The 10,672-nt window shown below is 48.8% G+C and overlaps 1 protein-coding gene across 1 annotated transcript in view; it reads left to right on the top strand.

The window, feature by feature from the left end:
• The window catches only part of Lgr6 (leucine rich repeat containing G protein-coupled receptor 6), a 121,702-nt gene extending 111,362 nt beyond the window's left edge, over nucleotides 1-10,340 (top strand). The window contains exons 16-18 of the mRNA XM_021160737.2: nucleotides 1,253-1,413; nucleotides 4,647-4,727; nucleotides 7,106-10,340. Of these exons, the coding sequence (XP_021016396.1) occupies nucleotides 1,253-1,413; nucleotides 4,647-4,727; nucleotides 7,106-8,361 (1,498 nt within the window). The 3' untranslated portion in view covers nucleotides 8,362-10,340. The remainder of the gene's footprint in view (nucleotides 1-1,252; nucleotides 1,414-4,646; nucleotides 4,728-7,105) is intronic.
• Nucleotides 10,341-10,672: the final 332 nt, after the last annotated feature.

Here is a 10,672-nt window from a genome sequence, read left to right as displayed (position 1 = left end):
AAGGAAGGAAGGAAGGAAGGAAGGAAGGAAGGAAGGAAGGAAGGAAGGAAGGAGCCTGGAGAGATGGCTCAGGAGTTCAGAGCTCTTGCTGCACAGTTCTGATAGTAGGAGTTAGGATCACAGCACCTATATAATAAGCTGGGATGCCATATATGCCTGTAATCCCACCACCGAGGAGTACAGAGACAGAAAGATTACCTGAGTTTGCTGGCTTCTAGGTTAGCCAAGAAAACAGGCAGAGTTCAGAGAGAAACCTTTTCTCAATGAGCCAGAGAGCGATAGAGAAGAGGGCCCCTGACACCCTCTTCTGGTCTCTGCTTGTGTGCACAGGCATGGGTACATACACACTCAGACATAAAGAAGGAACATAAAGGTAGGTGTTGTGCATGGTCCTACACACCTGGAAGGTGGAAGGAAGAAGATGGGTAGTTCATGGTTATCCATGGCTACAGGTGGAGTTTTAGGCCAGCCTGGGTCACATGAAGACCCGTCTTGAAAGGAAAAAAAAAGGATGAAGGGGAGGAGGAAAAGGAGAGGAAGGGAAGGAGAGACAAAGGAAAAAGGAGAAAGAAAAATAAAAAAGGCTCCATGTCCCCCTCCCCCCCAGCACTTGGGATCAAACCCAAGGGACGTGTGCCTGCCAGGCAAGTGTTCCATGCTGAGTCACACCCCAGTCCCTGCCTCTTTACTGCCTCCTTAAATGCTAGACAAGAGTTACTGCTGAGGAGGAACAGAATGCCCTGGGTGCTGTGTGGCCTTGGGGGAATTGCTACCACCTCTGAGCCTGCTGTGGGGACTTCTAAACCAATAGGCAGAAGGCTTCTCTCTCCCTCTCAAACTGAATAAAAAGAAGACTACAATCTCTCCAGAGTCCTTTGGGGTCAGGAATCAGGCTTCAAGATTCCTCTAAAGAAATGCCTAGAGTTGTGGTTCTCTCAACCTGTGGTCTCAAACCCTTTCAGGGTAGAATGGCCCCTTTACAGGGGTCACCTAAAACCACCAGAAACACAGATATTTATATTATGATTTGTAATAGTAGCTATGAAGTGTCAACAGAGATAATTTTATGGTTGCAAGTCACCACAGCATAAGGAGCTGTATTAAAGGGTCTCAGCATTAGGAAAGTTGAGAACCGCTGCTCGAGAGGGAATAGGGCTCTCTGGGGTTGAAGACCAGGGGCTGAGGGTACTCACACTAAGGTCTTAGATCCCAAACACACTAAGGCAGCCTCTCTCTCTCTCCTCAACCCTAGGATCCTGGAGGTGCCCTACGCCTACCAGTGCTGTGCCTACGGCATCTGTGCCAGCTTCTTCAAGACCTCTGGGCAGTGGCAGACCGAGGACTTTCATCCAGAAGAAGAGGAGGCACCAAAGAGGCCCCTGGGTCTCCTTGCTGGACAAGCTGAGAACCACTGTGAGTGTCTGGGGACCTGGGCTGTGGGTGTTGGGGGCTGAGGAGAGGACTCTAGAAGGGAGGTTGAGAGAAGTATTAGTGGGGGCCCACTCTTTGCATACTCAAGAACACTTGTTGAAAAAGAATGATCGTAAGGATGGGAACTGAAATAGCAACACCTTCCTGGCCTTTGGAGTCCCCTCATGTGTGCCACCCCTCTGACTCTTCCTGCCCCGTGGGCCACCGCTTTGTCTTAGTGGCCACCCCTTGCAGTCCTTCACCTTTTGGTTGTCCTCAGAAGACAATTAATTAGCACAGCAACTAATGATGATGGTATTAAATTAATTGAACTAACCCTGTTTCTGGGGGACAGGGATAGCCTTACTCTGTATCCTAGAACTAAACAGGACATTGCAAGAGAGTATTACTCCCAGGGCTGACGTCCTTTGCCTCCGTTCTTCTTGTGAGTTCAAGTGTGAAATTTAAGTGGCCACTGAGTACATGGCCCTGCTGAGTGAACAGGTTGTCTTGAGTCAAATATATATATATATTTCTGGAAGAGTTGGGGATAAAGAGAAAGTTGGATGTAGGTAGCCGATGTGTGTGTGTGTGTGTGTGTGTGTGTGTGTGTGTGTGTGAGAGAGAGAGAGAGAGAGAGAGAGAGAGAGAGAGAGAGAGAGAGAGAGGTTCTGAGGGGTTGTCTATAAAGTATGTCTTGGGAGAAGGGAACGAAGGCTGCTTTCCTCTCCCCAGGCGCCCTGTGTTCCCACCACAAGTACAGTTAGGCTAGAGAAAGGAGTCCTGCCTGTTGAGATTAAATTTTTCATCTTGAACTTCTCCTAGTGTCTGAGAAGCTGAACAGGAAAAATTAAATCTAAAGCTGGGTGTGGCGCTGCCACACACACCAGGAATCCAGCAGGCCCATGGGGAAGGTAGGAAGTTTGGTTGTTTGTAGTTATCATAATCTACATAACCAGGCTAAGGCTAGTCCGGGCTACATGAGGCTCACTTACAGCATCTCATGCTGGTGTTATAGTGTAGACAGAACTCAGTCCAAGCCCAGTGACACCATGTTCCATTTGGGTTTCCTTCGACATATTTTAGGCTGACCTTAACTTCCTTATCTCTCAGTAAAAACAGAGCATACATTTCTCAATGGTTGTGAGGAAGGACTGGAGGGTTCCATGCAAGGCAAAGTATGTTAGTCCAGTGGAGACAGTGTCACTGTATAATCTAGAACCCAGATTGTAGAAGTCAAATCCTGTAGTGTCTGGGGAATCTCTGAGAACATCCCTCCTAGTGAATGGAAACAGGACAGAAGCATCTCCCAAAGAGTGTACAGACTCCCAAGAGGAGGAGGAGGAGGAGCCTGGCAACTCACAGGGCCAGCAGGCAGCTATCCCCCAGGGACAGCCCCGGATGTCTGCTGCAGACTCCTTGGGGGAGTAAAAGGGGGCTGGAAAGAGAAATGGAAATTTCCTTCCACAAGGTGAAACTTTCCGCTGGGTTTAGGTCTTGGAGAACCACGGGCCTGTTGAGTTAGTGGGCTGCCTGCTGCCTGTAACAGGAGCTGGGGCAGGGCCCCCTACTTCCTGTGAAAGCAAAGGAGCAGAAAGAAAGCCAGGAGCTGCCTTTGCAGCCAGATTCGATTTCCTCCTCATTTGAAGAGTGGTTACTTAACACCTTGGCCGTGACTTTCCCAGCCTCAGACAGTCTGTAGGTCTCACCTCTTGTATTTCATTCATGCATTTTGATTTTAAAGAGTCACTGAAATCCTTTCTGGAGCACGTGGGCAGGTGGGGAATGAAAGGTAGAGGAAAAAAAGGAAATGCCAGGACACAGTGGGGACACTAGGGCCTTCCACCTGCCCTGAAGCTGGCTAGGTCAAGGGCAGCTCCACAATATTCCAGTCTTCTGGGAAACTCCTAACAGATGTTTACCTGTGTAAGTGGGGAGGAAAGAGCTACACAGGAACCTGACTTTGTGAGCCAAAGATGGGGAGAAGACAAGCAAAGCCATCTACTTCTCCTGTGATAGAGGGAGCTGATGAGGCACTTCGACCCTTAGACATCAGCCTCGGTGCAGAAACCACTGGTGTGTGTGTGTGTGTGTGTGTGTGTGTATTTATGTGGCTATAGGGCATGTCTTCCTCTATTGCTTTCCACCTTATATTCTAAGACTAGGCCTTCCACTGAGGCCAGAGATCACGGATTGGCTAGATTGATTGGCCGGGAGATAGAGGGATCCTCCTGTCTCCATCAACCCCAGCCTCCCCATCTCAACCCCGTCCTCTCCATCTGTGTGTCCCACCTGTGCTAGGGCACAGATGCATGCCACTGTGCCTGGCTTTCATGCGTCTGCTGAGGCTCTGAACTCAAGTCTTCATGTTTGCTATTGAGAAAGGTTTTGTGTAGCCCAGACTTACTTCACACTTGCTTTGTAGGTGAAGATGATCTTGAACTCCTGATCTTCCTGCCTCTACCTCACAAATCCTGAAATCACAGGCATGTCCTCCCATGCCCAGCATCAACATTCTTCCTCCTCCTCCTCCTCCTCCTCCTTCTCCTCCTCTTCCTCCTCCCTCCCCCTCTCCTCTCTTCTTCCTCCTCCCTCTCTTCCTCCCTCCCTCTTCCTCCTCCTCCCACCACCACCTCTTTCTCCTTTTTTTTTTTTTTTTTTTCCCTGGCTTTTTTTGCAGTCACTCTCTAGACGAGACTGGCCTTGAACTCAGAGAAATCCACCTGCCTCAGCCTCCCCAGTGCTGGGACTCAAGGCATGTACCACTTTCTCCCAGTTTCCAACATTCTTCTTCATGTGCAGTGTTCATAATAGGACATGGAACAGCAATGATAGGCTAGCTCGAGGAGGAACTATGTAACCACGGGACAGCTTGAAGAAGAAATGTGTCATCACTAGCTCTCTTTATTAGATCAGCCACGAGCCACACTCTGTGTAGCACTCATGGGCTAAAGATGACTGGGCACAAGGAAATGCAGAATAGCGGAGAGTGAAATGTCTCTTGCAGAGAACTAGATGAATACAATACCCGCAAGCGGAGAACATGTAGCTGTCCAAATACTGGCACCCAAGAGTAGAAATAGCAGGGCTGATGAATAAGCAGTGTTGAACAGTTAGGTAGAGAGATAGCAGCTTAAATAAAAGACATTAACTTTAGTCAGTTAAGACAAAAGTGGAGCTTTAATGGCAGAGACAGACACCCAGAACTCTAGACATATTCTGTCTTCCCTTCTTAGATGACCTAGACCTGGATGAGCTCCAGATGGGGACAGAGGACTCAAAGCCACACCCCAGTGTCCAGTGCAGCCCTGTTCCAGGTGAGATGGAGCTGGGGAGCTGGGGGCTGGGGAGCGGACACCCGATTGCCTGGGTGAGAAACCACTTTAGCATGTCTACAGTCTATGTTGCAGATATTTTCTTTGCCCAAAGCTCAACCTGCAGGGGTGAGGGTGGGGTATAATCCTTGTCAGGAGGGGTTGGAATTTTTTTCTCTTGGGTGTCTATACAGGGGAAGCAGCAGGGTTGGGAAAGGTCAAGCAGCCTTCCCAATTCAGCCAAATCAAAGGTTATGCATCTAGGAGTAAGTTGTTCTCATGGGAGAGAGAAGAGAAGTGAGGGATGTCTTGATGTCATTGCTGGGGCTACTTTTTGAGCATGCCCTCAAACACACACACATACCACAGACTCATAGGGCCAGGAGAAGCTCTGAAAGATCACCTGCTCTATCCCGAGAAGAGTGAAATCTCTTTATTAACGTCTTCTAGAGTGGAACGATTTTGAATAATTTCTAAAGTACTTCCTTAGAGCCAGGAAAGCCTCCTCTGGAGTCTAACCTGGGGCCATGAGAGCCAGGTTGCTGGAAAGAAAGGGGAGGGGCTCTTTTTTCTTGATGCCAAACAACCCAAGTTTTTCATTTGTTCGATTTTAAGTGAGTAGAGTCCCTTCCCTGTGTATAAAATGTGAACAGAGCCAGGAATGGTAGTGTGTGCCTTTAATCCCAGTACTCAGGACACAGAGGCACACAGATCTCTAAGTTTGAGGCCAGCCTGATCTATGTCTCGAGTTCCAGGACAGCCAGAGCTACATAGTGGGAACCTGTCTCAAAAAAGCCAAACCAAAACAATAAAACGCCAGCAGGCCATGCCAGAAAACAGCACAGTGCTGTGTGGGTCAAGAGATGTTCAGAATGAACACAAAATTACAAACAGTTAGCTGTTCTTATTTCATCCCACCTTCGTTTTCCAGATTTCCAGATTTCTTTGGCTTAAAACCTTTCTTTGCCCAGAAAGCTTTCAGCCTTGACCTTGCTTCTTACAAGCTTTTAGCGCTTAGTGGCAAAGTGCACCCTCTAGTGGCGGATGGGGGAAAGAAGCAGACTCATATTTTGCTAGGAAACTGGTGCTTCAGTGGCTCTGCCTCGAGAATTTCATGTCTGAAAATCAGCAACAAACAAGGATGAGGTGAAAGAGAAAGTTCTGGAAAACAAAGTCCAACTTGAACTTGGTTTTAAAATAGCTCACACAAATTGTCAGATAAATTGCTAATTATACAGCCATTAAAAACATGTGGTTTTTTTTTTTTTTTTGAGATTGTGAGGAGTATGCAAAGCTTAATTTAAGAAGAATAAAATCCCAACTTATTTTAAATATACATATTAAAACCTGAAAGAAAATATGCCAAAATAAGGAGTTCTATTTGAGAGGTGAGGCCATTCAGTTTAAATTTTGCCATGCTATATTTTCAAATTTCCACCTATTATTTCATAATCAGAAAAATGTTTTCTAAAATACCTCCCACAGAAATCTGCTAAATTCCCAAGCCACCTAGCAATACATTGAAAAACAAGTCTAGAGCCAAAGGAAATGTAGAAATACTATGCCCAAAAGTTACAAGGTGACTTAAGAATAGCATTGGGGAAAGAGATGGAAAGAGGCCAGGATCTTACCAATCTACTCTGGGGTCAAGTTGGAAAATTTGAGAAGTTCAAAGTATTTTTTCTTTGTTTTTAGTTAGGGTCTCACTATCATCTCAGGCTAGCCTCACACATATCCCCTCCTGCCTCAGCTCCCTAAGTGTTGAGATTATAGATGTGAACTGCTATACTTGGCAAAGTTTTCTGTATTTCGATTATGCCCTTTGTCTTCCAAATACTGATTGCACGATAAACATAAAGTGTACTCAAAGCAAGGGAGAGCCAGCCTAATAAGTCTACTCAGGACTTCTCGACCAACCGTGGAAATGGCAATGATGGCTTGGGCAGAGTCACCACCATAAAGTAGTTGACTCTGGACAGCTCCTCATTTTGCCTTTGCTCTAGCCTGAACATCTCTTCGTTTCTGTGGGACAGTTTGTTCCTTCTATCTCTCCAAATCTTGTTCCTTTAGGAAGACTAAATTTCTTAGCATTTCCTCGGGTCTGGGTTTGCACTGCATCACGCATCTATTTCTGTGTATTTTTCTTCCCAGGTTCCTCTTAGTTCTCCCACCCCATTTTCAGGAGGTTTTGTTTTTGTTTTTGTTTTGTTTTGTTTTGTTTTTTGAGTTTTCAAGTCTCTATTTCTGAGACAGAAATTCTCTCCTGTTGGTTTCCTTTGAGTTAGGAGTTGTCTGATCATAGAGCCTGGCTTTACCAGTGAGCTGGGTTCTGGCAGCTCTGGCTCTGGGCTTACATCTATCTCTGCTCCTCTTTCACACAGGCCCCTTCAAGCCCTGCGAGCACCTCTTTGAGAGCTGGGGCATCCGCCTTGCTGTGTGGGCCATCGTGCTGCTCTCCGTACTCTGTAATGGGCTGGTGCTGCTGACAGTCTTTGCCAGCGGGCCCAGCCCGCTGTCCCCCGTCAAGCTTGTGGTGGGTGCGATCGCAGGCGCCAACGCCCTAACGGGCATTTCCTGTGGTCTCCTGGCCTCGGTGGACGCCTTGACCTACGGTCAGTTCGCTGAGTATGGAGCCCGCTGGGAGAGCGGGCTGGGCTGCCAGGCTACGGGCTTCCTGGCAGTCCTGGGCTCAGAGGCGTCGGTGCTGCTGCTCACACTGGCGGCCGTGCAGTGCAGCATCTCTGTGACCTGCGTCCGAGCCTACGGGAAGGCGCCGTCGCCTGGCAGCGTCCGCGCAGGCGCACTGGGATGCCTGGCGCTGGCCGGGCTGGCCGCAGCGCTGCCGCTGGCTTCGGTGGGAGAGTATGGCGCCTCCCCGCTCTGCCTGCCCTATGCCCCACCCGAGGGCCGCCCGGCCGCCCTGGGCTTCGCTGTAGCCCTGGTGATGATGAACTCGCTCTGCTTTCTGGTGGTGGCCGGCGCCTACATCAAGCTCTACTGTGACCTGCCACGGGGTGACTTTGAGGCCGTGTGGGACTGCGCCATGGTGCGCCACGTGGCCTGGCTCATCTTTGCAGATGGCCTCCTCTACTGCCCCGTGGCCTTCCTCAGCTTTGCCTCCATGCTGGGCCTCTTCCCTGTCACCCCCGAGGCTGTCAAGTCGGTCCTTCTGGTGGTGCTGCCTCTGCCTGCCTGCCTCAACCCATTGCTCTACCTGCTCTTCAACCCTCACTTTCGAGAAGACCTTCGGCGGCTCTGGCCAAGCCCTCGGTCCCCGGGGCCCCTAGCCTATGCTGCAGCCAGTGAGCTGGAGAAGAGCTCCTGCGACTCCACCCAAGCGCTGGTGGCTTTCTCGGATGTGGATCTTATTCTGGAAGCTTCTGAGGCTGGGCAGCCTACTGGGCTAGAGACCTATGGCTTCCCTTCAGTGACCCTCATCTCCCGACATCAGCCAGGGGCCACCAGGCTGGAGGGAAACCATTTTGTAGAGTCTGATGGAACCAAGTTTGGGAACCCACAACCTCCCATGAAGGGAGAACTGCTGCTGAAGGCAGAGGGAGCCACTTTGGCAGGCTGTGGCTCTTCCGTGGGTGGAGCCCTCTGGCCCTCTGGCTCTCTCTTTGCCTCTCACTTGTAAATATCCCTCTCTGTTTGTCCTCTCCCCGCCCAATGATGGCTGCTTATAAAAGAAAGACAACTCCAACTCCATAGCAGGAAGGCCAACACCTCTGACTCCATTGTTCTCTCTCCACGGCCCTAACCAATGAGTGCTTCCAAGTCTTGCTTTGTCTTGGCCTTCAGCTTCACTTTCACCCTGGGCCCTCTCTGTCCAATCCAATACTTCTGACAGAGACCTGGGAAATTTGCATAGGAGAAAGGAGAAAAGCAAAAGACAGTGAAGGTTATGGGGCCCTGACAGAGCCATGATCAGTGAGTGCACAGTGATGGGGAGGTCTCACAGAGCAAGACCCTGGAAGACAACTACCAAAGACATTGGAGAGTCTCCCCTGTGACATATAGAATATAAAATGTGTTCTCTGTCCCATTAATCTTGACCTATGCTGTGCCAAAGTGCTTCCTGTTAAAATACACTTTGGAAGACATTGCATATTATGTCCCTTTCTTAGAGTCATGGGGTCATGTTAGTGTCTAAAAGGTCCTGAGAATTAGGACCTTTTGGCTTAATTACTACAGCAGTTAAACTTAATTATTTGATGATACCTATCTGTTTGCTTTTTATGGAACACTTACAAATCTCTCATAGAACTTAGCATGGTTTTTCTCCTGGGGAATCATCTTCATACCATGGAGTACTACCCTATGACATCACAGGATGCCACCCTCTTTCAAAGCCCCTATGAAGCCAACCTGGGGTGAAGTGCCAGAGGTGACTGGTGATCCGTCATCCAGGACAGATTTTGCATTCTGCTCCCCTCCCCACCTCACTTATCCTACTGGAGCAGACACCTGGAGGAGCCTGCCTCATCTCCAAGGTGGGGCGGGGAGAAAGAGACCCTTGTATGTGTTCCCACCCCACACCGACCCCAAGCAGTAATGAAATTTCTGCCCTCAGCAAGACAGGATTCTCAGGTCCTGGCAAGATATACACTGAGAAGTCTGTAGTGCTCTGGGCTTCCCCAAATTCTATGCTAACTTCGTATGGTTTTACATTGTATGCATCTCGCTATGGCCCGGACCTCTCTTCTCATCCCAATCCTGTTACTGAGAGGGGTGGAAAACCCAAGAGAAGGGATATTTGTATTGTGAGTATTGCATTTTAGGGAGTGCTGTGGCTATCTGGGACTCCTGGGTGCCCCCAACAGGCCTTTGATTCTTCTGCCTCTCTCCTCTTGATCTTTCTTACCCTCTGCTTCTCCAAGTGCAGTTGAGGTACTATGCAGTGCCTCTGCCTCACTCCAAACACGGGATGCCTCACTCCAAACATGGGAATTCAATCTCAGAGAGAGGAGGTAAGAAATGGGGAGAAGCCAAGACTCAGCAATAGACGATAATTGCTCCTGGGATTGCCCCCAACACCATTTACCTAGAAAGGACCAAGTTTGGATCCTGAAGCCCAGTGGAGCACCATTCTCTGCCTGAATCCTGTTGTGATCCCTAGCCAAGTCCTCTTTCCAAAAACTCCACCTTTAAAACAAGCTGAGAAGGCCCTTTCTCTAAGTTTAATAGTTAACTTTCCATAGCTTAGCTTCTCTGCGGTCTCCTGAGTGCCCAGTGAAAATTCTGCCATAGGTCAACAAGTGAGGTGGAGAGATGAGTCAGAGGCCATGCATGGAGCTCAGAACATTTCCAAACCTCCTGTGATTCACTGAGTAGCCCCTAAACTCTAGAAGGCTCAGAAGCAGAAAAGGATGACTTTATTATTTCTTAGGGTCTTCTCATGGGGCCAGTTTCAGGAAGGGCATTCACCAATTGATGGCAGATTTATTTATCAATTGTTTCTGGGTGCTTGATCTCTTTATTTCCCCAGGGCTATGAGAGCCCTTGGTGGGAGGTCCCCCCCACCTTGAGAATTGGTGGTTTTTTGAGATTCCCTAGGGTTGGCTGTTTTAGTTAGGGTTTTACTGCTGTGAAGAGACACCATGACCAAGGCAACTCTCATAAGGACAACATTTAATTGGGGCTGGCTTGCAGGTTCAGAGGTTCGGTCCATTATCATCAAGGTGAGAACATGGCAGAATCCAGGCAGGCACAGTGCAGGAGGAGCTGAGAGTTCTACATCTTCATCTGAAGGCTGCTAGCAGAATACTCACTTCCAGGCAGCTAAGGACTAAGGTATTAAAGCCCATGCCCACAGTGACACATCTACTCCAACAAGGCCACACCTCCTAATCGTCCCACTCCCTGATCCAAGCATAAACAAACTATCACAATGGCAAAACTGGCATTGTCTTGGGGAGGCTTGACTTATAGCAAGTTACCTAGATTTT

Source organism: Mus caroli, chromosome 1 (assembly GCF_900094665.2).
Source record: "Mus caroli chromosome 1, CAROLI_EIJ_v1.1, whole genome shotgun sequence".
NCBI classification, from domain to species: domain Eukaryota; kingdom Metazoa; phylum Chordata; class Mammalia; order Rodentia; family Muridae; genus Mus; species Mus caroli.
The sequence above is the reverse complement of the archived record's forward strand: the minus strand, read 5'-3'. Positions and strand labels throughout refer to the sequence as shown.